Here is a 26,507-nt window from a genome sequence, read left to right as displayed (position 1 = left end):
CTCCTTATCAAGCACCTCAGGAGGGAAAGAACTGAAACCAGCTTCATTACGGTCTGCCCTCTCCTGACTGGTCTTTGTCCTTTCCAGTTTAATCTGCTGTTTGGATGGAGCATCTGGGACTACCAAACTTTTTTCAGCTCAGCAGTGACTGCTGTTGCTCTCAAGATGGGAATCTCTCATCACAAGGAGGTAAAAAACCCCATCACGGTTTTCCTGCAGGATTCTCTTTGGTTTTTTATACTTAAGGGGAGAATTGCTTACAAAAAAAGCAGCCCTTTCTGCACCACTGCACACTGGAAAAGGGAGTGTAGATCCTTTGCCTTTCCATTTTATGGTGCTATCTATGAATACAATTTGAGTGGCTGTTACTTTCAGAAATGTGCCCTTTTCAAGCACCTGGTCCCACTTTCCTCATTTCTTATATTCTTAGACTTATTGCCAGGATACTAGGCCTCAATTTATACTCTCATAACCTACCCAGATTAACATTATTTGCTGTTTCTGTCTCAATGGCCCTTTTAAATATACAATGAAGTATACTTTTAAGAAAATTCGGCAGGTATAATTCCAGAAAGAACTGCAATATTTGTTTATAGTTAATAAATGCTCATTTCAGACAGCTTGTATTCTCCCCCTAAGAACTACCAACACAAGTCTCTTCTATTCAGTATAAAAAGTATAAAAAATAAAGGAGGGGGGCGCCTGGCTGGCTCAGTCAGTAGAGCATGTGACTCGTGATCTCAGGGTCAGGAGTTTAAGTCCCACATTGGGTGCGGAGCCTACTTAAAAAAGACAGAACAAGGAAACCTAGATGAGGATTTGTAGCCCTAGCATATATAGACTTGATTAGGACAGAAAAAACTACAATTCAGATTAGTGAATGAAGCCGTCACTCTTGGAACACTTTATTTACTAAAGCTCTTAAGGAAGTAACAATCACAACAATAAGCTTTTGCTAACACCTCCTTTGTGACTTAACTCTTTTTCTGCTTTAATCATAATCATATACAATGTGAAGGGAAAATGGAGTATACTTACTGGGCAAAGTCTTAACAGCACAATCTGAGATTGTCCCAAGTTACTTGTTGACTTAGATAGAGTAGCTATAATTAAGCACTTTTAAGTGGATGATGTATTCTTACTAGGATATATTTGGTCATACATATTTCCATCACAGTGGTATTTATTATAAATATTCACCCTCTAAGTTGTTGGGCTGTTTTGTTTTTTTAGCAGTACCCTAGTGGCAACAGTGAATGAGCCAAAATATCAAGAGAAAAAGCGCATCATTTGTTAAAATGAACATGTAAATTAAAATGCTGTTATGGAAACCACTCTAGTAACCCTGTATTTGAGAGATGTCTTTATGCTGAAAAGACTAGCAAAACTCAGCAATTACACTTTTAAAGATAACACTTAAAAAAACAACCAACTATGCTCTGTCTCTCTCTGTCTCAAAAATAAATAAACGTTAAAAAAAAAAAAAAAAAAACCAACTTTGCGGCACCTCAGTGGCTCAGTCAGTTGAGCATCCAACTCTTGATTTTGGCTCAGGTCATGATCTCACAGTTCATGAGTTTGAGCCCGGCTTGGGATTTTCTAAATAAATAAAAAGAAAAAAAGACTAAAAAGCCAATTTTTATGGTTAACCTGTTAAATTTTATTAGAATGCTCCTGTGTTTAAAGTAGAGGTCATAGAACGGCAGAGACAGTTTTCAGGATTTCTGATGTATTTTTTCAGTAACCTTTTGCTACTCTTTCAAACCTCCATGTTTATATTTTCCAGAACTGCCAAAACTCACATGGGTTTTGAATTATAGTGCTATTGTGACTCACCTGTTTACCTGTGAAAACACTGAAGTCAATTATTTTTATACCCACCCAGTCTATCATTCTTTCTCTTCTGTCCACTCAAAAGTATTTTCCTTTTTAATAATTTTGCTTCTCCAAGTTTCCACCAAATATTTTATGTGACTATATCCCAAACATAAGCATATAACTTACATTTTTAAAGTAGAAATTAAACTGACAATCTTTAAACTCAAAATTTTATTGTCTCTTTCCAGGTTGTTGTTTTAGAGCCAATCCGGGTTCTTTTCTGATCCTCACCAGTGTCATCTTGATAGTACTTGTGATCATTAACCTTTTTGTTTGTCATCCTCATGGCCTTTGGTAAAGAAAGTCCCTTAAGGTAGGTAACTCTCTGGCTCAGTAACTGAAATATAAATGTCATGATTCTTCTATCATTGGAAAAGCTCAACTGTTGCTGCTCTTAGGCAGACATCATGCACAGTATTAGCATATTCCCTTTGTTGGTCTCTGCCAACCATTTTTATAGGAAACCCAGTTTACCAAGACTATATTATGTTCTATATCCACTGTCCTATAAACACCTGGTCCTGCGCTATTTAGCAGAAACACTCCAATGCCTGACAGTAAATCATAAAAGGAAATTTCCAGTATTACTATTCATACTTTTTTTTGGTATCTTGTGGTACTTTTTCTCTCCAACATCAGGATCAATTGTTAATTTCCCCCACTTTTCTCCTTTTGTCTTTGAACAGACTCTAAAAAGAAGGTGCATTCACACATGGTGCTGCAGAGAGTTTGCTAGGAATCCAGCGGCACCAGAACACATGAGCAAATGGTCATGATAGCAATGGGCATTAACAATGGAGCCTGGCTCCATTCCCAGCCTGGCTTATTACTACTTAGCATATTATTACTTATCTTTGCATGGCACAGTTCAGAAAATTACCAATGTTTATATATAATGCACTGTTAATTTTGTAAATCACTGAGGAATCAAAATCCCCTGTGGCTGCAAGTTCTTCTGTTTATAGAGCACGGTCAGGAAAGGGTTAACCCTGTAAGAGTGATACAGAATAATCCAGCTCTGCTGCCAAACAACAAGTAAAAAAACACTCATCACCAATGTTTCAGTATGGCTGTGGGAAATAGAAATGAATCACAAGTGGGCTCACAGCAGCTTACTTTTTTTTTTAATGTTTATTTTTGAGAGAGAGCACAAGTGGGGTAGGGGCAATGAAAAGGGAGACACAGAATCCGAAGCAGGCTCCAGGCTCTGAGCTGTCAGCACAGAGCCCAACAGGGGTTAGAACCCACTAACGGTGAGATCATAACCTGAGCTGAAGTCAGACGCTTGACTGACTGAGCCACCCAGGCGCCCTGACAGCAGCTTAAAGATAAATGCATGAGGTTTGGGTAATGGAGAGCCCTGTCCCAGAGGAGTAACCAAGCAAATTCACAAATGCTATCTAGGCTTAAATACAGAAGTTGAGGGGTGCCTGCGAGGCTCAGTCAGTTAAGCGTCTGACTCTTGATTTCGGCTCAGATTATGATCTCATGATTCATGGGTTCAAGCCCCACATCGGGCTCTGTGCTGATAGTGTGGAACCTTCTTAGGATTCTGTCTCCTTCTCTGCCCTTCCTCTGCTCACTCTCTTGCAAAAATAAACATTAAAACACACACACACACACACAGATTGAAATGGGCTCCTGGCTGCTGCAGGTCCCCATGACCCAGGGAACCAAAGAGTTAAGGTCTGGCTTGTGCCCAGCATGGGTCACTGCTTAAAATAATCTCCACTAAATGCACCTCATCATTTGACCAAACCAAATTCAGCAAGGTACAGAATTTTTAACTTTATTATCAGCTACTGAGCTATGAGATAGATACAAACCAATCAAAAACACTAAAGTTGCTTGAAACAAGTATATACATTACACTACACATAAGCCAGAGTCCTACCTTCTGATCCCAAAACCATCCCTCTGGGGAAGGACAGCCTTATCTACAGGGAAAAGGAGCACATTAAGTTACAATAGTAATAGTCTCATCCATCTAGGAAAGTAGTGAACTACAGCCACGTTTTTTATGGGCACCAAAAAATTTTCTGAAATCAGTCTTTAAAGGTTCTCTTAATCATAAAGTTTTCAAATGAAAACAAGAACCCTTCTTCTCCTGTAGGCATTCCAGCTCACTACCCAAGAGATTTGAGTACTTCTATTAAGGCAACTGGAAGCCCACCTTAGCCTTGAATGGTGACTTCTGCCCAACATGTGACCTGTCCGCCATTTGCCAGTAAATGCAATCCAACAGAACACGCTATGGGGAAAAACAGGAATTTATGCAGTGTTGCCCTCTGGTAAAAGGAGAACACAGCACTCAAAGCAAAAGGCCACGGAGGGCTCCCTGAGAATCCAGCAGAACTAAGAGAAGCCTTCAACTTTCCAAATAAACTTTGCAACTGGATCCAGGTAGAACAATGCCCTGCAGCAAGAAGTAGTGTGTGTATATGCCAATGAGAGGACCCAGCTTCCAAGAACTGTTAAAGAGGCTTCCAGCATCAGTCTCTCTTCCCATTCATATTACACCTTTTTGTCTTGATTCTTGCTCACCACAAATCCCTCTGTACAGAGGGGTTTGTTTCTAAATCTAGAACTTCAGCACAGGACTGAGAGAGACTTCATGAAGTAATGTCCTCCGTGTCCAGCCATCTTTGGCAGCTCTCCTCACAATGCTTTCACCTTTTCCCTACGGAGGGACAGAAGGACAGGTGACGGGCGAACCTGGGATCACACTCAAAGGAGACGAACAAGCAAGGTTGCCAAGGCTGCTCTGGCCTCGTTGACTCTAATTGTTAGTCTCTTAAGAGCAACAGAGAACTGGAAAGCAGCAGAATTTAGAGCAGGAAGAGAGCCCAAAGGAAAAGTGTGCTCAGTGATGGTAAAAGATGAAAAAGAATTGCACGGAGATTCTTTGTTACAAGGAGAAACAGTGCCGTCTCAAATCCCAGAGCCTGGAGGTTGCCTGGCTTAAGAGATCTAGGTTTTCTTTTTTAACTCTTCAAATCTCCGGGAAAGATCATCAAAGTCAATGTCCTCAGATGCTGAGGTGTTGGCACCAGCAGATGCAGTCGGTAGTGTGTCTGGCACAGACGGCAACTCTGGTAGTACAAAGTTGTCGCAGGTGTCCACAGGTCTGGAAGGGGGCTTTGCGGGGGCTTCCGGCTTGGGCCCAGGACCTAATTAAATAAGGGTAAGGAGCCCAGTGTTACAAAAGCCAGAGAAGGGGCTCAGATCCTCAAAGCCCACAATCCCCTTTGGCAAAAACAATGTAACTATCAAAACACAGAAGAAAAATATGATTAAAGATCAATAAAATTTTCAGTACAATTAAGATCTACATTCCCTTAATACAGCTGAATCCTGTTTTACTTTCCTATGGTAAGAAGAAAGATTAAGAGAAATTCCAGGTGTGGTACATGAAACCAGGTACACAATGCATTCTCTTAGACTATGCCCTTTCACAAAGGTCTGCTCCCATAACAACAAAGTCCAAGGGGTGGCACTAAAATTCTGTTGGAATGAGCCTCTCTTTAAGGATTAGGGGAAGAAAAATTTTATAAGGAATATTAATGTCTACATTGTTTGATGTAATAGAATCAGAATTTCCACTCTTCCATTTTGTATTTTACAAGTTAAAATCATCCCCCTTTCCGTTTGTATCTAAGTTCTAGAAAAGGTGAACCTAAACTATAGTTTTAGAAAATAAGAACAGTATTTGCCTCCAGGGTAGAATGGACTGGGAAGGAACATAAGAGAACTTTCTGGGGTGATGGAAACTTTCTACACCTTGACTGAAGTCACTGTTATGTAAAATCAAAACTCATCAAAATATATACTTCTGTGTATTTTTTTCTATGTTAATTATACCTCAACAAAACAACTATCCCCAAATTTTAAAAGCATCCCCCCACCCTGGGCTTCTGAAGTGCTAGTAGTGTTTTATTTTCTGAGTGGATGGCCACACAGCATGCTTGCTTTGTGAAAAGTCACTGAGCTATTCACTATGGTTTTATCTACTGCCCCCTCATTAATGCCCAAGTTTGTTAATATAAACATGTATTTATATAAATACAAATAATTTTGATACTTCTAATACAATGAAAGTTGAAGCAGCAAGAACATCAAGAACTTGAGGTTGAAAGAATAATACCACCAACAGAAACAAGGAACTTGAAAGATTCTCTGGGGCCAGAAAGGTATTTTCTTTATGGACAAGGGAAATCCTGAGTTCTATTTTTGTCATACTACACTCAGGGAAAGGACAGGGCATGTGGGTAAAATGCCACGGACATGAAAACTTTCTCTGAGGGGGAAGCAGTAATGAGAAAACAGCAAAAAGGTTCAGCACTGAGGGTTTCTGACTCACACTCACCAACAATCTGTGCAGAAGAGACATTCTTATCAGCATTAACGTCATCAACCTGAAACACAAATACTGTTACCAAGGGAGAAAGCAAAGGCATTACTAGAGAGAAAGTACTGATACTGGTATAAGCCCCTGTGTTTTCCAAAAGCTAAGCAGAAGCAACAGAACCACTCCAAACAAACTGCCCCTCCACCCCCTGTACTCTTTTCTGATCTTCCAGCTAGACAGATACCACATTAAACTCTAAACCACCAAGCAGAGAAAAAGGAAATTCTTACCACACCATAACACCTCTCTTTGATACCTTCACCTTCTGTGCAGAGAGAAAGCACTAACCCACTGAATTCATCTCTCCAAGAACCAAGTCCTCAAATACTGAAGATCTTCTACCTCATTCCTAGAAACAGCTGTGGGCAATGCTTCAATGCATGCAAGACCAAACTTAAGAAAAACCCAAGCCCAAGGGGAAAACCAAAGGAAAGAACACTAAACAAGTTCAGGAACAGGAGGATCTCCCAGCAAACGCCATATCAATTTGTTTTCTCTGTAATTCATCAGATGGAAGGAAATAGGTCTCAAAAGGCACATACTAGCTAAGGAAACAAAGCTGACAGAAAAGGAGCCCTCTAATTTGGAATCAAAGCTGTGCAACCACCAACAATTCAAGGAATGATTATATTTATAATAAGTTTTACCTACAAAACTAAAATGTAAAATTAGTAATATCGACTGAAATTTACTAACTGGACACTTCTATTTAAGACAAAAATCTGGCCACTATTCCTTTACACAGTGTTGAATTCCTAAAACTGGTATTTTAATTATGATATTCCAACAGCAGGACTATACCAACTCAAAATAATTCTCTGCCCTACTCCAAAAAAACTAGGCCAGTGCCCTACATGAACTTTCTAAGAGACCTTCAGCTCTTTCCTGATTCCTGGCTTAATTGCAGACAAAGCATTGCCACCAATGATGATGTTGCTGCGGCCGCCACCACCCAACTTCCAGGGTAATGTTAAAGCAACACAAGAATCCAAAGCAAGAGCAATGATGGTACCAGGAATTGATCAAAACTTTGCCTTCCCTGTGGCCATTATTTTGCTCTCTCTTCATGGGAGTCACTCTCCTGCTGCTTACAAAAGAGGCTCAACCACTTACAGATTCATACGATGGGGGAGTTGCTGGTATCTGAGGTGGATGAATATTGGGAAAAGCCTGGTAAGTCCCCATTGGCAATCCATTGAAATCCGACTGCAAGAGGAGAAAGGTAACATCAGAGACACGGCCCCAAAAACCCCTGAGTTTTCTGAGGTTTGTTGTATGGTAAGGGAGATATACATATATTCAGTGTATATTCAAGATATATATTGAATATATACATATATTCAAGAGCCAAAAAAGAGAAAAAAATGCCTAGAAGAATTCTAGATCTTCAAAGATCTATAGCCAAAGGCTAGTTTTCAAATTACTAAATTAACCGCTTCCATGTTGACAAGGAAAGATTATAATCAAACTCTCCTATTACTAGTAATGACCTTGTCTACAATATGTCTACAAAAGAGGTTTTTCCACCTGGTAATAAGCAGTATTCATTTTTGGAAAAAACTAGTATGGCTGCAAAAGGTCCCAAAGGTTATTTACCAGTAAACCTATAGGAAAAAGTTTCTTTAACACCATCTCTCTGTATTTTCCCACATCATTAACTATAGACAAACCAAAAGACTTTTTCCAAATCCCGGTATTTTTTTCCACAATATGATCACTAATACCCAATGTTCTTACTGCTCAATCTTGACAACCTACAACTTTTGTGTGTATTCATACAGCCAATGTGTCTCTTCTTCTGTTACATTTTCTAGAGTTTATATCCACGCTTATATGTATACTTACTGGTCCCTTTGGAAGTGGGTAGGAAAAAGGAGTACTTGGAGAGGGCATGGGCATAGGCACAGGCATAGGCACTGGCACTGTTCCGTCAGGTCCACCAACTGGTGCGGCAAAACCACCCCCTCCTCCTCTTCCAGGGCCCCCTTTCTTCACATCATCTGTGAATCCAACATCAATAAGATCGGTCTCTATGCCAGGAGGAGCTTCTGCCTGAGAAGAAGAGAGAAACCTGTATCATTAACCCACACTGCAGGCCAGATCCCCCAGAAGTAGACTCAGAGATGCAGGTCAGCATGGAGGAAGTTTACTGGGGTAGTCTCTTGGGATAAAGACTTGTGGGGAGTGAAGGAAGCAGGGCTGGGCAAAGGGAAAAGCTGGGCTGCCATGTAGTCATAGCAACTGCTCAGTCAATTCCTTAGGGAGCTCTGGAGCTGGGATGGGTCTGCAGCAGGTGCCCTCAAATGGGGCAGAGTCTAAAATCCCAGTTACTAACTACAGGCTGCCCCTAAGGAAAGACTTTGGATGAAGCAGCTTTCTTCTGAGAGCCACTGCTGGAGGAGCACTCAGCTGTGTATGAGCACCAGTCACGAATATTCTCAAGAGCTGGGAGGATAAATGCTTTTATCCTGAAGTGTATTTGGGATGGGGGGGAGGTTGTCTAAACAGCATACTAAACCACACACTACACCCCACCAACCTTAACTGAGTGATTATTATTTGTACATCTGCCGTCCTTACACTATAAGCCTCTTTAGGACAGTGACCTTGTTTTTATCTCTGTATTTCTGTGTACTGTCTGGCACAGGGCAGGCACCCAATAAATCTTTCAGGATCCTTTCTTGCTTCAATTCAGTGAAATTCATTGAAAACCAACAATGCCATTTTGTATTTGTATCAAGGTCTGTAACTTTTCAAAGTGCTTTCATCATTCATCTCATCTGATCCTTAAAATACTCTTTGCAGGCATATTTATTGTTGCCCAAGCAGAGAAAGGCTTAAACTCCCACACACAAACTTTAATGAAAAGAATATGGTTATTTTTAAAGAAAATGATATCCAAAGACTCATTTCCCTTTGTACTCTGAAAGACTCTAAACTCACCATGACCACAGAGTCGGGCTCATAGGGCACATTATAGTTCTTGGCAATTTCAATCAGGTATCTCTCCACCAGGATCTTGGGTGGGGCTTCCACACTCAGTTTGTGCATTAGCTATAAGTAAAACACCCAGGATTAACATCTATGCCAACTAGCCTTAAACCTAACTTGTCTCACTTTTAAACTTTGTTCCTCTTATTTTATATGTAAATTGAGAAAAAAGGGGTTCAGACTAGTTACATGATTTCTTTTTTCAGTCACGAGACATATTGCAAAACCATGCCTCTTTCATGTTCTCTGGTTACACACAACCCAGGTGTTGCTAAGACTGATACCACCGCCGTCCACATTTGAATTCATCCACTTCTCTCCTCGCTTCTACATCCACAAATCACAAGAGGCACAAAGGATGGGGGTGGGGGGGCCTCACAATCAGAAGTTTAGGGACGGAGTAAGGAGCTGACGACACTGCCAACCAGAAAGCCTCTCACCCTATGAAATATGCAACCCTAGATTAACTCAGCCATACAGCAGAGCCCACGAGAATCAACACAGGCAATAGCATAACATGCCCACATCCCTGTCTACTGCATCATGTTTATTAACAAGTATGTTAATTACCCTGTCATTCACAGTTCCAATCTGGTTGGTCCTACATAACTTGCCATATTCCTTGCTATACTTGGCACAGAGCTGATCAGCAACCTACAGAGAGAAAAAAAAAAAAAAGAAAAAAAAAAGGCAAAACAGTAAATAAAAGTGGAAACCATTCTTAAAAACTACTTCAAGCTTCCTCCTAACAATAGTAAACATGCTTCTTTCTACTACAAGAATTCAAAACAACCAGGGTCTATAAAGCCTTAAGGGGTACACATTCGTACTTGTTTATCCAGCCATCCACTGAGCTGTAACTATGTGCCAAATTCTATTACAGACATTATGATATATGCTATAAACACAATGAACAAAAACAGACACTGTTCTTATAGAGGCTTATAATCTCTGAGGAAAACAGTCATTACTGAATCACACAAAGATACAAATGCAGCTGTAATAAATGCCACCAAGGCAAAGTAACAGCATGTGCAAAGGCCTCTGGTGGAAAAACAGGGCCAATCCTCAAGCTGAAATAAATTAAGTGTTGAGCCCAAGGGAGGAGTAAGAAATGAAGTAAGAAATGAAGTAAGAAAGGCATGTGGGGGCCAGAAAATGCAGAATCATATAGGTCATATTAGGAGTTTTGTTTCTATCACAAGAACAACAGCTACTAAAGGGCTTTAAAGCAAGAGGTAGTGACAGGATCAGATCTGTGTTTTGAATAGAACCCTAAGCTGTTCTGACAGAATGGTGAAGAGACTAAAGGAAACCAAAGTAGGTATAGAAAGAAGATTCAAGAAGTTACTGTAATAGTCCAGGCAGGAAATGACTGGCATCGAACCAGAGTGGTCCCAACACCTGAGAGCTCAGTGAGGAGGCACTCATTGTTCAATATATAGACCCGGTATTTATGATGTAATTTAGTCCTTTGTCTTTTGATAACGCTCTTGGTTGCATTATACTATGCAGAAATTTTTTATTATATTAATGTAATCACTTTGTTCATAGCTTTTGTGGCCTTTTCCACTATGAGATTATCTTTTTAAATCTGCCTAGTTTTCTTCTAGTTTTTAATGAGTTCATTAAAAAACAAACAAACGTATAAATCTGTTTCATCTTGAATAAATCTTCATATAAAGGAAAAGTATAGAAGAGGTTAAAACGAGGTTTTAACCCCGGGTTGGGGCTCCTGGGTGGCTCAGTTGGGGAAACATGCAACTCTTGATCATGAGTTCAAGCCCCACGTTGGGTGAAGAGATTACTTAAAAAGAAAAAAGAAAAGAAAAAGAAAAAAGAGAGACAGAGACTAAAAAAGTTAAAAGTCTATATAAGAAGCAACTGCCTGGCTGCCTCAGCTGGTACAGCATGTGACTCTTGATCTCAGGGTTGTGAGTTCAAGCCCCATGACAGACGTAGAACTTACTTAAAAAGAAAACAACAGAAAAAGAAAAAAGAAAAGAAAAAAAGAAGAACCTGTTGCCTCTACTCTCCCATTCCTCTACCAACAAAACTCTAGGACTACCATCCCTACAGGAATAGAATACAGGAGGCTTACTCTCTGGGGAGGTTAAACTAATAGGACTCTGAACTCCACGCACAGCAGAGAGCAAAGATACTTACTGACAACCAAAATTTTAAGTCTTCTCTAAGACAAGAATGAGACCTTTGGCTTCGTCCTCCCATGGTTCTCAGAAATTCTGGCAGCCAGCTTACACCCTTGAGGTAGAAAACAGGATTCTGTGCTGACAGCTCAGAGTCTGGAGCTTTCTTCAGATTCTGTGTCTCCCTCTCTGCCCCTCCCCCACTCCCTCTCTCAAAAATAAACAGTTAAAATTTTTTTTTAAATAAATAAATGAAAACCCACAGAAGACAAGGAAATCTCAAGGGGCATCTGGGTGGCACAGTCGGTTAACTGTCCGACTCTTGATTTCGGCTCAGGTCATGATCTTGTGGTTTGTGGCTCAGGCTATTACTGCAAGCCTGCTTGGGATTCTCTCTCTGCCCCTGCCACCCACCCACACACACACACTCTCTCAAAAATAAACTTAAAAAAAAAAAAAAGAAAAAAGACGGGTCAGGAGGTAAGACTGAGACAATCTACAGAATAAAACGAAAAGGCAAAGATGCAGAAAACAGGTAACAACTCAAATGAATTTGAATACTAGCAGTCAGTACTATATCTGTGTTGTGAGGTGAAAGTTTTTAGTTAATGTCTAGCTCTTCTGCTAGATTCTACGCTACAAGAGTAGGGTTACTGTCATATTTTGCCCACTGCTGCACCCTCAGTGCCCACTTAGCTCATAACATCAACTTGATAAATATTTGTGGAATTAATGAATGAAGCAAAATATGTGACCTTAAATTAATGTTAACTGGTTTACAGTTGTGTAAGAACTTTCCTATTTGAATATACTTAAATAACATTACAATAAAAATAAGACAAAACTGAAAGTACACAACACTTTGCTCTTTAAAAAAATTATTCATGTTTGCAAAACACTATTCTGTTGCATTATATAAGGGCTGAAAAGGAGGTAGAGACAAATTTACAAATTTACAAAGCCTGTTTCAAAGGCAACATAAGAAGTGTACAAAATATCTTGTCAAATAAGCAGAAATGATTTATGTTAACCAACCTCACAATTTAACAAACTACAGACATCAGTGAAACTGGTTGTACTCACTATTTTCAACTCAGCCACTTCTGACTGGAGTCGAGGAGCAGCCCATATCAGTGTAGACACAGATTCAGCCAGACCAGAATCTAGTTCCCTAATTAAGGAAGAAAAATTAATAAAATTTAACATTCTTTAAAACAAACCAACAAACCTTAGCATTTGTATCATATAGTTGATAGCCTTGGAAAGCTCTTTCACAAATCTCACTGAATTCTCATAAAATACTCTAGGCTTCCTATCTTACTTGTGGGGAAACTCAAACTAACTGACAAGCCCAAGGTCACAAAGTCCGGAAATGGTTGAGCCAAGACTCAAACTTAGGCCTTTTGATTTCAGATTCCTTCCTTTCTTTTCAAAAACTGTCTATATCAAAATCAGGCCTTCCAGCAAAGCCATTAGGAAAAAGGTCCTTGGGTATGTGAAGTAGTCCCCTAGTGCTAGTTGCCCACATGTAGTAAGAAATCACTATTAATGCTTTCACAGATTCCCTTTCTCAAAGAGATGATTTGATTTAGGTCTTCAAAATGCATTATTTCATTACACTTACACAAAATGAATTAAGTTCTAGATACTTCTGGAACAACACTGTGCCTATAGTTAACAATACTGTACTGTGCACTTAAAAATGTTAATAGGGTATGGGGCACCTGGGTGCCTCAGTCAGTTAAGCGTCCGACTTCAGCTCAGGTCATGATATCACAGTTTGTGGGTTCAAATCCCCTCTGGGCTCTGTGCTGACAGCTTGGAGCCTGGAGCCTGCTTCGGATTCTATGTCTCCCTCTCATTGCCCCTCTCCATCTTATGCGCACGTGCTCTCTCTCAAAAATAAACAAACATTAAAAAATTAAAAAACAGGGGTGCCTGGGTGGCTCAGCCAGTTAAGCGTCCGACTCTTGACCTCACAGTTCATGAGTTTGAGCCCCCGTATCAGGCTCTGTGCGGATAATGCAGAGTCTACTTGGATTCTCTCCCTCCTTCTCTCTGCCCCTCCCCTGCTCTCTCTCTCAAAATAAATAAATTAAATTAAAAAAATTAAAAACCAAAATACTAACTTAAAAATAAATAAATTAAAAAATGTTAAGAGGGTAGAGATCTGATGTCATGTATTCTTACCAATAAAGGGAGAGGAGAGGAGGGACACAAGGACTTCTAGAGGAAACAAATTTTATTACCTTGATTGTGGTGCTGGTATACGGATGTATGCATATGTCCAAACTCATCAAACTGCATGCATAAAATATGTACAGCTTTTTCTATAAACCATACCTAAATGTAGATTTTAAAAAAAAATACAAAATATCTTACTTCATAGACTGGATGAGGCCAAACCGAGCCAGCAGCAGGTCACAATAGAGCTCCAGGATCTCCATGGCCTCCACGAGGTAGTCTTCTCGGATGATGTGCTCCACACGGATCCGAGCTCGTTCATCTTTCCCAGCAGCCAGATAGTCAGCAATCTCTTTCCTTGCTTTCTGGGCCAATTCCGCTAAGTCACAAATCGCATCCAGTTACATAGTAGCAGTACACTGAGCCGCCTGCCCTGCAGGAGACTTCCACTCCGACAGAGAGAAGTGCGTGTTTCTTCTACATCCTAGCTCACTGTTAGCAAATCTAGTCCCAACTCATCTAGTCTCTAGAACTTCCTCCACTATCTAGGTGAGACTACTGTTTGTGTAGCCAAAAATTTCCACCTCAGGAGTCATGTTATCCATTCCCGACAACAAAGTGATTCAGTCTAACTTGTCACAAAGGGCAACAGTAATATATCTAAAGCTTCAAGGATATGGGATCCCTAACACTTCATAGTAGTAGCCTAACAGAGCCAAATTATTAGGGTGCTAGAACCTGGTGATGTATTCTGGGAAATAAAATACAAGGAAATCATGCATTACTCACTTTTTTTTTTTTCCAATAGTTTAAGACGGTTTATGACTAATCTCAAATTGACTCGTAAACGCTCAGCTTTAAATCCAGAGCCCAGCATGCTGTGTTGTTCCTCCTGGAAAAAGATAAGAAACACAGTTACTACCTTCAAATTGAAATTAGTTTAGAAACTAACATCAATTAGAAGGTAGATTAGCTGACACTATAAACCAGAATGGTTTTCCACAGGCAAAATGACATAATGTGATTCACATTTCTTAAAGATCTCTTTGGCTTGTGTGAAGAATTGACTGAGGGAGAAAAAGAATAGAAGCAAGGGACTAAGGAGAAGACTATTACTATAGTCCAGACAAGAGATGGAAATAGTTTAGAATCGGGTAGGTACCAGTGGTAAGGGGAGAGTGACTGGATTTGATATCTTGAAGGCACAGCTCAAAGATGCTGGCGATGGTTAAAACGAGTATTATATATTGCTGTAGGAGCAGGTTGATAAAAAAACTAAGTAGCAGGAAGGCCTCCTACCTCTCCCAAAAATCTCATCAGGGTAGTGATGAGAAAAGATTATCAAATTTAGAACCAAATTCAAAAATATTCTTTCCTTGGGGCACTCGGGTGGCTCAATTAGTTAAGTGTCCAACTTTGGCTCAGGTCATGATCTCATGATTCATGAGTTCGAGCCCCACATCACTTCTGTGCTGACAGCTCAGAGCCTGGAGCCTGCTTGGGATTCTGTGTCTCCCTCACTCTCTGCCCCTCCCCTGCTCGTATTCTCTCTCAAAAATAAATAATAAACATTAAAAAAAAAATTTTTTTTTAATTTCTTCCCCTCAATTCCTCATATCCTCCTGACTCAGCCTTTGGGAAAAAAACTAGTGTACAGAAATATTAATATTTTACTCATGTACAAATAAATATACAAAGGGGTGAAAAGTCCAAGGAAAAAAAAACTTTAAAATTCAACAGAAGGCTATTTACCAAGACTTTCACTGAACAGAAGAGTTACAGTCAGTAAAACCACTCCCCTCCACCCACAAGGGGGTATATCATTGTGCATTCCATATTAGGCACAAATCCTATGTTTCTCAATTAATTCTGGACTTGAACTTCAAAACAGGTAACATCCAAACAAAAGCTAGGTCTAACAAAGTAACCAATAAACAGACAAACCAAAGAAGATATCCAACGTAAAGAAAAACACTACGGATATTTGTCTGCTTGTGCAAAAACCACTAATAAAAAACATCAGATATGTTTTCCTTTTGTAAAATTACCTCCAGAAGCCTTTATACATTTAATAATTAACCTAAGTCCCAGTTTATAATGGGGTCTCTATGTCACGAGATACCTTGGATCCATTATACTGAGTATTTATTCAAATACTTATTGAATATCTCTACATTAGACAATAGCCCTACAATCCTTGCCCTTAAAGGAACTTATATTTTATTGGAAAAAACAGCTAAAAGAATCTGGCAACTATGAAACTGGTTAGAACTATGATTTTACAGTGGTTCTCAACTGGAAGTGATTTTGCCCCCTATAAGGATATCTGGCAATGACTGGAGACATTCTAAGTTGTCACCATCGGAGGGGATGCGACTGGCATCTGGTGGGTAGATCCAGGAATGCTGCTAAAAATTCTATAATGAACAGGACAGCCCCCCACAACAAATAAATTATCCAGCCCAAGGGGCACCTGGGTGCCTGAGTCAGATGAGCATCCAACTTGATTCCAGTTCAGGTCACCATCTCACATTTCTTGGGCTCAAGCTGACAGCACAGAGCCTGCTTGGGATTCTCTCTCTGCCTCTCCCCAGCTCATGCAAACACTCTCACACTCTCTCTCAAAATAAATATACATTAAAAAAAGAAACAGATTCATGCAGACTTTTATACAAAAATATTTATCAACACATTTTAGGATCAAAAAACTAGACTAATGAACTATATGAACAAAGAATATTGCTTATTAAACAAACTATAGTATATTTATGCTGGATTTTTACATAGCCACTAAAATTTTTTTGAAACATATTTACTGAAGTAAAAATATATCAACAATATTGGTTAAAAAGGCAGGACTATATATATGAAGTACGACCTTAAATTCTGAGTTTTTAAATTTTTATTTATTTATTTTTGAGAGAGAGAGAGAGAGAGACAGCACGAGTAGGCGAAGTGCAGAGACAGGGAGACACAGAATCCGAAACAGGCTCCAGGATCTGAGCCATCAGCACAGAGCCCAACGCGGGGCTGGAACTCACAGACCGTGAGATCGTGACCTGAGCCGAAGTGAGACGCTCAACCGACTGAGCCACCCAGGCGCCCCTAATTCTGAATTTTCTGAATTTTAAAAGAGCACACATATATACATACATATAGACAAAGGCTGAACTAAAAAGAAAAAGCTGTAATTATTGTTATATGTAAACTCTTTTCAAACCCAATGAATTTAGACTAACAATAGAGCTAATATTAAACAGGGGCACCTGGGTGGCTCAGGTGGTTAAGTGCCCAATTCTAGATTTCGGCTCAGGTCATGATCTCATAGTTCAGTAGTTTGAGCCCCCCCATCAGGTTCTGCGCTGGCAGTGTGCAGTCTGCTTGGGATTCTGTCTCTCCTCTTTGCCCCTCCCCAGCTTGCTCTAAGTAAATAAACTTAAATAAAAATAAAAAAAAAAACCACCTCAGGAGCATATAATTTAGAATTTCTATCAAAGACAAATAATATAAATTCATTTGCCTCCTTAGGAAAAAAAATATTGGGGAGCCTGGGTGGCTTAGTCAGTTGACCATCCAACTCTTGATTTCAGCTCAGGTCATGATCTCGCGGTTCCTAAGTTTGAGCCCTACGTTGGGCTCTGTGGTGTCAGTGTGGAGATCATGTAAGATTCTCTCTCTGCCCCTCCCCTGCTTGTGCTCTCTCTCAAAATAAATAAATAAATAAACATTTTTTTAAAAAGGGAAAAACAAAACATTAACTCATCAGAAAACATTAACAATCAAGATCACCTTATTGTAAGTGGAAAATATGTAGAATCTGGAAAACCACAAACTAACAGATACAGAGAACAGACCAGTGGTTGCCACAGGTGGTGTGTGTGTGTGTGTGTGTGTGTGTGTGAAAAACTACAAAAAAAAAAAAAGTATGGTGCAATACTGAGCAACAAGCTTACAACTATCTAGTAATTTATGACCATCTCCTTAAACAAACATTAAAGAGAGAGAGCATGCATACCATGTGTGAGCCTGTGACAAAGAGCTAATGCAAGAAAAGGAGGAGAAATCTCCTCACTGGGTGCCAGCTCCTGGCTTTCACATCCATCAGCCTGTCTAACCACTACTCCAGAAACGAAGTCAACAGATGTATAAGGGCAAGATTTGGGTTCAAAGCCCAAATGCGGCATTACCCACAAAACAGTAATATTACAAGTGTGATTAAAAATGTATACATGGTCTTGATATCCCTTTTAACTCAGATGCTGTTCCATCAAGGGCCAGTGCAAGGGGAGAGCTATGCAGGAGGACCTTCATTCTGCCATGGAGCTCTGGGAAGTTTCCAAGAAGAGGAAGGATGAGCACTAAGCTTGAAGTGCAAGCAGGGCTCTACAGAGAGGCAATGCAGCAAAGGTAACAGAGGCTTGATTCTCAATACTCACTTCTGTTTTTAACAGACTTTGTGCGTGCCATTAAACAACTCTGAGCGGCATTTACCTTACCTTTAAAATGAAGACAACAGCAGATATCACTAAACAAACAAACACAAGAACAAACCATCAAATCCTATCAGGCACTCTCCTATGCACAAAGCATCAGCCATATGCCTCAGCAGAAAGCAAAACAGGCAAGAAAGTTTGTGGTGGACAAAAGAGGAAAACTAGCAGCAGGTCTAATAGGATATTAAACCACAACCAGAAATCTAAAGACCAAGTGTCCAGAGAGACAAGTGCCTAAACTCCAAAGAAGGAACATTTTAAAGTGCATGAGATGCACAAATGAGGTTCTGGAAAGGGAATGCCTGGGAGAGAACAATGTTAGCAGGAAGGGAGGGGAGAAGAATGCTAAGAGCAAAAGGGCAAAAGGGAGAGATTTAGAGTTCTGTCAGGAACAAGAAAATTTTTTTAAAGTCAAAGCAAAAACAATGTATCTTCCCATCTCAATGAAAGTAAAAATTAATGAGGATGTGAACAGAAAAAGAGTACAGCTGATTAATACACTAATACATTAATACATATTAGGAAAGTAAAGTTTACCCCCTAAATTAGATTAGGTATCTAAAGTGAGCTAGACAATGAAAGACACAGGTTAACAGAGAAGGTAGATTAACAAAGAAGTGACTTTAGCAACATGAAATGTTGGCAGTTGTAAAGACATCTTTTTTTCACATATTTGCCTAAGATGGGCAGCATCCACAAATGCTAGTTTAGGACCATGCTGAAATTCTCTGAAAGAGACACTTAACAAATGTTTTATGCTGCAAATTAGAAACCCAACTCTGTGAAGGAAGCTGAAAATACTGAAATGTGGCAAAGTTGTTTTTATTTCAATCCTAATCTTTTAGCTGGGAATGTTTGGGGAAAAGAAACTCCGAAAGCCTACTGTAAACATCTGTGGAAGATGGATAAAAATAAACCCAAATTACTAATCTTATCATTCAGTAGTAACATTTATTCAAATCTTAAAAAGTAAGTAAAATCACAGGGCCTGTTCAGGGACTCTAACAATCAGGGTTCCAGCTGAAAACAGATAGCATCCACATCCTGGGTAATCTGAGAAGAATTTAATAGATTATTTACAAAGATGTGGGGAAGGCTCCAAGAAACCAACAAAGGATAGTGTATTGCCCACTAACACATCCAGGCCTGAAGGGCAAGATGAGGAAGTGAAACCTGGCAAGGGTAGCTATAAGAAAAGGGTCTCCAAGACAGAAATCAAGGTCATTGGTAGAGGCATGCAGACAATTTGCAGCAATCTGGCAGGAAAGGAGAAGGGAAATAAATACCTAGTCCCCATTCCTCCCGCCCTCTGGTCTCCTGGTACTTCCATCTACCTACCCCCAGTTGGAAGGCAGAAAGGAAAGGGGCCTACAGACAGTGCCCAAGAGTGAGCCTCCAAGGACACAATATCAAAAGGAAAGAAGGCTATGTGGCTCTGGAAAAGAAAACAGAAGCTATCTAGCACAAAGACTATACCACACAGGACTAAACAAGCAGGAACCTAGATCTACCAAAGCAACCCCAGATTACACTGTAGTAAGATTTCAACTAACCAGACTAGAAAACTGAAGTTAAATGAATTATCTAAAAAAAGAAAACTGAGTCCTTTATGTCCTTTCCACACTAAATACAGTATGACGAACATAATTTAAGTCTCTTATCTCTAAAGTCCCTTCAACTCTAAGATTCCGCAGGATACTAGATATCCAATTACAGTGAATTTATGGAACAGGCAAAAAGCCATAGACAACGGAGATTAATCCTCAAGACATCTCTTAAAAATCTTCTTTTAAGGGGCACCTGGGTGGCTCAGTTGGTTGAGCGTCTGACTTCGGCTCAGGTCATGATCACACAGTCTGTGAGTTAGAGCCCCGCATCAGGTTCTGTGCTGACAGCTCAGAGCCTGGAGCCTGCTTCAGATTCTGTCTCCCTCTCTCTATGCCCCTCCCCCACTCATGCTCTGTCTCTCTGTCAAAAATAAATAAACGCTAAAAAAAAAAAACTTATTTAAAAAAATAACATAACATTGAAGGGGAACCTGGGTGGCACAGTTGGTTAAGCATCCCACTTGGCTCAGGTCACAATCTCACGGGTTGTGAATTCAAGCCCCGCATCAGGCTTCGCACTAACCGTGCAGAGCCTGCTTGGGATTCTCCATCTCCCTCCATCTGCCCCTCCCTGCTCACTCTCTCTCTCTAATAAATAAATAAACTTAAAAAGTTATTAAAAAAATAACATAACATTGTTTTCCTGGAAAAAGAAACTCAGCAACTCATTTTACACAGTCTTTCATGCACCTAGTATTTATTAACCATTTTACTATATACCAGCAATGTGCAAGTTCTATATGTAAAAAAATAAAAATTATCAGTCTTCTTGCTATCACACACACAAAAAATTTCAGATCCATGAAACACTAAAACATCGTGAATATAAAGAACATATATCTTAAAGTTATTAACATATAAACAAGTCACCAATAAAAAAATAACCTGACTAAAAAATGAGCAATGGACTTTGAAGAGACATTTCTCCAAAAGTAATATGCAAATGGCCAACAGGCATATGAAAAATGCTCAATTTCACTAATCATTAGAGAAATGCAATCAAACCCACTAGGAGCTAACACTTCACACCCATCAGAATGGCTACTATTAAACAAACAAAAAAAAGGTATTGGCAAGGATGTGGAAAAACTGGAGCCCTTGTGTACCGTTGTTGGTCAGACTGTGAAGAGGGGTACCACTATGGAAAACAGTATGGTAGTTCCTTAAAAAATTGAAAATAAAACTACCATGTGATCCAGCAATCCCACTTCTGGGTACATATCCAACAGAAGTGAAAAAAGAATCTCAAAGAGATATACACACACCCATATTCATAGCAGCATTATTCACTACAGACACGAGGTGAATGTAACCCCTATGTACACTGACAGATGGATAAACAAAAAGCACTATTTGTGTTTATGTGTTTTGACACACATACAATAGGATATTATTATTAGTACAATCTGTGTCCATGTTGTAGCAGGATTTCCTTCCTTTATAAAGGGATGAATGATATTCTATTATTCTAATATTCTAAAATACAAGTCTATTAGTATTTAATAAAATGTATGCCTTAATGTGTAAGATAAATGTACACATATACCTTAGGATCTGGCAATCCATTCCTGAACATATACCCTAAAAGGAACGTGTACAGAGGGCCATGAAAACATATGTATAAGGATTCTGTGGTAGTAAGGTGGTAGAGGAAAACAAAGTGTCCATTAGAAGAGGACAAATAAAATGTGACAGAAGCATAGGACAGACTGCTCATGCAGCAGTCAGATTAACGAACTAGCTATACTCAGAGCAACATGTGTAGTCCTTTAAAAAACAAGCAAAAAGCAAACAACAGGGTTCCAGGTTCAGTGCCTCTCCAGCCGAATAAAGCTATATGACCTGAACAGAATGTATGGAGCAGCTATTTGAAGACCCTGAAAAAACTATAATAGTAGCTAGATGGAAAAGACCAGAATCTGAAGAGCCATAAAATGGCAGTGAGTTTATCACTTTTCCTCCCTCTGATATATTTCCTGGCCTAGAAGCAAGGCAGCCTGAAAACCAAAACTGAGGATCAGCACGGAAAGGAAAAAACATTAAGAGAAGCTCTCTAATCCTGGTTTGAGGAACTGGAAAGGGGTCCTCTGGTGGAGACAGAAAGTGGGTCAACTACATCAAACCAGGAATACCAACTCACCTGGGAAAAGACAGTTATCACCCATCAATGCTGAGATTACACAGATGTTGGAACTGTGAATTAAATGACAAAGACTTTATGCGGCGTCTGGGTGGCTCAGGTCATGATCTCGGGAATTTCAGCCCTGCATAAGGCTCTGTGCTGACAGCTCAGCGCATGACACCTGCTTTGGATTCTGTCTCCCTCTCTCTCTTCCCCTCCCCTGCTCCAGCTCATCTCTCTCTCTCCCTCACACAAAAAAAAATAAACACTGAAAAAAAAAATTACAAATAAAAAAAAATGAGGGAGACTTTATAAAGCAACTGCTATAAAAAATGCTGCAACAGGGGTACGTGGGTGGCTCAGTTGGCTGAGTGTCCAACTTTGGCTCAGGTCATGATCTCAGGTCATGAGTTTGAACCCCGCATCGGGCTCTGCGCTGACAGCTTGCAGGCTGGAGCCTGCTTCATATTCTCTGTCTCTTTCTCTCTCTCTGCTCCTCCCCTGCTTGTGCTCTGTCTCTCTTAAAAATAAACATTAAAAAAACATTTTTAAAAAATGCTGCAAAAAGGTGAATACTCTTGAAATAAATAGATATAAAGTCTCAGAAAGAAATAAAAGATACAAAGAGGAAACAGAAACTTTAGAACTGAAAAAGACAATAACCAAGGTAAGAAACTCACTGGTGGGCTCAGTAGCAGAATAGAAATGACAGAGGACAGAGCCAGGGCACTTGGAAGATAGATCAATCAATATAGAGTAGCCAATCTGAAAAAGAGATTTAAATTTTTTTTTTAAAAGTGAACAAAGTATCAGAGACCTGTAGCACAACAGCAAAAGCCCTCAGAGTCCCAGAAAGATGGAAAAAAATACTGTGGTACCCAAAAATTGTAAAAAACTATAGGCTGAAAACTGCAAATTTAGCAAAAAGCTTAAATCTACAGACTGAAAAAGCTTAGGAAATTCAAATCAGAATAAACCCAAAGAAATGTATGCCCAGACTCATAATCAAACTGCTGAAAGCTAAATACAAATTTGTAAAATACTGAAAGCAGCCAGAGAAAAATGCATTGCCTATTCTATTCAATGACCATGAATTTCACTTCAGAAACCATGGAAGCCAAAAAGTGGAACAGTATTTCTAAACTGCTGAAAGAACTGTTTGCCAGGAATTGTATATCCACTGAAAATATTCTTCAGAAATAAAGGTGAAATAAAGTCATTTTCAGATGAAGGAAAACTAATAAAAGAATTTGTCACCAAACCTGCTCTAAAGAAGTTTTCCAAGCAGAAGGAAGTGATATCAAAAGGAAACTTGGAAGATTAAAATAAAGGAAGAAATGGCAAATATCTGGGAAATCTAACAGATGACTCTTGAGTCTCTTAAAATTTATTTTACAGTTAAAAGCAAAACTAGTAACATTGTCTAATGCGGTTTTTGAAGTATACAGATGTAATGCATAAGTACAACATAATGAACTAAAAGCTAAAACATGATGTTCCTGTATTCCACAATAAATAAATGGCAAAATACTGACTACAAGTAGACTGTGAAAGTACATCTATTATAATCCCTAGAGTGACCTGTAAACCATTCCATACAAAAAAATACCAAAAAACTTGTGACTTTAAACTAGAATACTAAAGTGTTCAAACAACCCCAAAGGCAGGAAAGCAGAAACAGAAAGAAAAACAGAGGAATAGAAAACATAATAAAATGGACCTAAATTCAATGGACCTAATTACGGAGAAATGGTCTAAAACAACAATTTAAAGACAGAGATTGTCTCAATCATCCAAAAAATGGTCCATCTATATACTATCAACAAGAAACTCACTTTGATATAATGAATATATTAAAAGTAAAAGGATGAGGGGCACCTGGGTGGCTCAGTCAGTTAAGCGTCTGACTTCAGCTCAGGTCATGATCTCGCAGTTCATGAGTTCAAGCCCCGCATCAGGCTGTCTGCTCTCATCACAGAGCCCACTTCAGATCCTCTGACTCCCTCTCTCTCTGCCCCCTCCCATGTTCGCACTTACCTGTCTCTCAAAAATAAACATTTAAAAAATAAAAAGCAAAAGTAAAAGGATGAAAAGGGGTGTATCATGCAAACATAAAAAAAAAAGTTGGAAGTTTCTATCTTCTGACACCCCTCCACCTATTTTAGTACAAACTTCCAGTTGTAAAATAAAGTCATGAGGAAGTAAATGTAGGGATTAGTTAATAATACTACACTGCATATTTGAAAGTTGCTGAGAATAGATCTTAAAATTTGTTATCATGAGATGCCTGGGTGGCTCAGTTAGTTAAGCATCTGACTCGATTTTGGCTCAGGTCATATCTCAGGGTTTGTGAGTTTGAGCCCTAATTGGGCTCTGTGCTGATGGTGCAGAACCTACTTGGGATTCCTATTCTCTCTCTCTCTCTCTCTCAAAATAAATAAATTAAAAAATAAACTAAAGAAAAAAAAGGGGGCGGGGGGGGACAGGGCACCGGGGTGGCTCAGTAGGTTACGTGTCTGACTCTTTATTTCAGCTCAGGTCATGATCACACAGTTCTTGAGTTCAAGTCCCAACAATTGCACAGTCAGTGCAGAGCCTGCCTGGGATTCTCTCTCTTTGCCCCTTCCCACTTGTGCTCTTACTCTAAGCAAACAAAAAAACTTAAAAAAAAAAAATGTTAAAAAAGAAAAAAATAAAGGGGCACCTGGGTGGCTCAGTTGGTGAAGTGTCTAACTTCAGCTCAGATCTTGGCTCAGGTTCATGGGATTCTCTCCCTCTCTCTGCTCCTCCCCTGCTTGCTTGCCTCCCTCCTCCCCACTCCCCTCCACCAATAATAAATTAAAAAGAAAAAAGTTAAAGTTAGTTGTAGAGACTATATTAATTTTAGACCAAGTAGTTTTCAGAACAAGGAAAACGAAGAATAGAAAAGGAACATTAAATAATGATAAAAAAGTGAATTTACCAAGGAAATACAACAATCCTAATAATAAATGCACCTAAAAGTAATGCTTTAAAATACATGAAACAAAAAATGACAGGAAAGAAGAAATAAATCCCTAATTACAGATGGAGACTTCCACATACCTTCCTCAGTAACTGATCAAACTGGTGGAATATCAGCAAGGAAATACAAAAACTGTATCTCATTGATAATTACTAAACACTCCAGCCAACCCAGTAATCATGTACATGGAAAACACTTGAATGTAGACCATATCCTAGGCTAAAAAAAAAAACCTTAACAGAACACAACAGAAGTCACACAGAGTATGATCTTAAACCATATGGAACTGAACTAGATAGAACTCAGTAACAACAAAACACAGCAGAAAATCTCCAAACACTTGGAAATTAACAACACACTTCTACATAATCCATGGGTCAAAGAGGAAGTTGCAAGCAGAAACATTTTTATTTAATTAAAAAAAATTTTTTAATGTTTATTCATTTTCGAGAGACAGAGAGCATGAATGGGGAAAAGGTAGAGAGAGACAAAGGGAGACACAGAATCCCAAGTAGGCTCCAGGCTCTGCACTGGCATCAGAGCCCGACACAGGGCTCAAACCCACAAACCATGAGAACCTGAGCTGAAGTTAGACGCTTAACCAACTGAACCACCCAGGCACCCTAAGCAGAAACATTTTTAAAGGTATGAACTGCAAGAAAATGAAAATATTGAAACTTGTACATGTAGCTTAAAAAGTAGTCCTGGTGCACGTGGGTGGCTCAGTCGGTTAAGCATCAGACTTCAGCTCAGGTTGTGATCTCTTTGTGAATTCCAGCCCTGCATTGGGCTCTGTGCTGATGGCTGGAATCCGAGCCTGCCTGCTTCAGCTTTTGTGTCTCCCTCTCTCTGCCCCTCCCCCACTCACACTCTGTCTCTCTCAAAATAAATAAACTTAGAAAAAAATTTAAGGGGTGCCTGGGTGGCTCAGTCGGTTGAGCATCCAACTTCAGCTGAGGTCATGATCTCACCGTTATGAGGTTGAACCCCACTTCAGGTTCTCTTTTTGTCAGCACAGAGACTGCTTCAGATCATCTGTCTCCCTCTCTCTGCCCCTCCCTGACTCATGCTCACTTGCTCGCTCTCAAAAATAAATTTAACTTAAAATTTAAAAAGTTAAAAATTAAATAAAAATTGGCAAATTTGGGGGCACCTGGCTGGCTCAGCCAGTAGAGCATGTGACTCTTGACCTCAGGGTGGTGAGTTCGAGTCCCATGTTGTCCATAAAGATTACTTTAAAAAATTGATACATCTATAGCAAACTGGCAAAAAACAAACTATCAGGAATGAAGAGGGAAACATCATTACAGATCCTACAGACATTAATTAAAAGGGGACATTATCAGGGTGCCTGGGTGGCTCAAGTCAGTTGAGTGTCTGAATTCAGTTCAAGTCATTATCTCATGGTTTGTGGGTTCGAGCCCCACGTCAGGCTCTGTGCTGACAGCTCGGAGTCTGGAGCCTGCTTCAGATTCTGTGTCTTCCTCTCTCTCTGTCCCTCCCCTGCTCACACACACTCACTCACTGTCTCTCTCTCTCTCTCTCTAAATAAACATTAAAAAAAGGGGGGATATTATTATCAAATTATGCCTATAAATTCAAATGAGTCAAGAATGGACAAATCTCTTATACTTAATTTACCAAAATCAACAGAAAAAGAAAACGTAACAGGG

At 39.5% G+C, this 26,507-nt stretch overlaps 2 protein-coding genes across 6 annotated transcripts in view; one reads left to right on the top strand and one right to left on the bottom strand.

Annotated features, from left to right (window-relative positions):
• Positions 1-5,049, top strand: part of PKD1L3 (polycystin 1 like 3, transient receptor potential channel interacting) — a 76,250-nt gene extending 71,201 nt beyond the window's left edge. The window contains 4 exon segments of the mRNA XM_053211061.1: positions 88-189; positions 2,067-2,085; positions 2,088-2,151; positions 2,153-5,049. Of these exon segments, the coding sequence (XP_053067036.1) occupies positions 88-189; positions 2,067-2,085; positions 2,088-2,151; positions 2,153-2,195 (228 nt within the window). The 3' untranslated portion in view covers positions 2,196-5,049.
• The window catches only part of IST1 (IST1 factor associated with ESCRT-III), a 31,420-nt gene continuing 8,554 nt past the window's right edge, over positions 3,642-26,507 (bottom strand). For 2 of the 5 annotated variants that reach the window (XM_053210780.1, XM_015087173.3), the window contains 9 exons: positions 14,398-14,500; positions 13,807-13,987; positions 12,508-12,595; positions 9,848-9,931; positions 9,230-9,340; positions 8,132-8,338; positions 7,400-7,492; positions 6,245-6,293; positions 3,642-5,048 (listed from right to left, as the gene is read on the bottom strand). In XM_053210780.1, the coding sequence (XP_053066755.1) occupies positions 4,849-5,048; positions 6,245-6,293; positions 7,400-7,492; positions 8,132-8,338; positions 9,230-9,340; positions 9,848-9,931; positions 12,508-12,595; positions 13,807-13,987; positions 14,398-14,485 (1,101 nt within the window). In that variant the 5' untranslated portion in view covers positions 14,486-14,500 and the 3' untranslated portion in view covers positions 3,642-4,848. Of the gene's footprint in view, positions 5,049-6,244; positions 6,308-7,392; positions 7,493-8,131; positions 8,339-9,229; positions 9,341-9,847; positions 9,932-12,507; positions 12,596-13,806; positions 13,988-14,397; positions 14,501-26,507 lie in introns of those variants that run through there. The other 3 variants (XM_027076131.2, XM_053210782.1, XM_053210781.1) reach the window with 3 other exon arrangements.

This window comes from Acinonyx jubatus, chromosome E2 (genome assembly GCF_027475565.1).
Source record: "Acinonyx jubatus isolate Ajub_Pintada_27869175 chromosome E2, VMU_Ajub_asm_v1.0, whole genome shotgun sequence".
Lineage (NCBI taxonomy): Eukaryota > Metazoa > Chordata > Mammalia > Carnivora > Felidae > Acinonyx > Acinonyx jubatus.
Note: the sequence above shows the minus strand (reverse complement) of the source record. Positions and strands in the feature narration are given on the sequence as shown.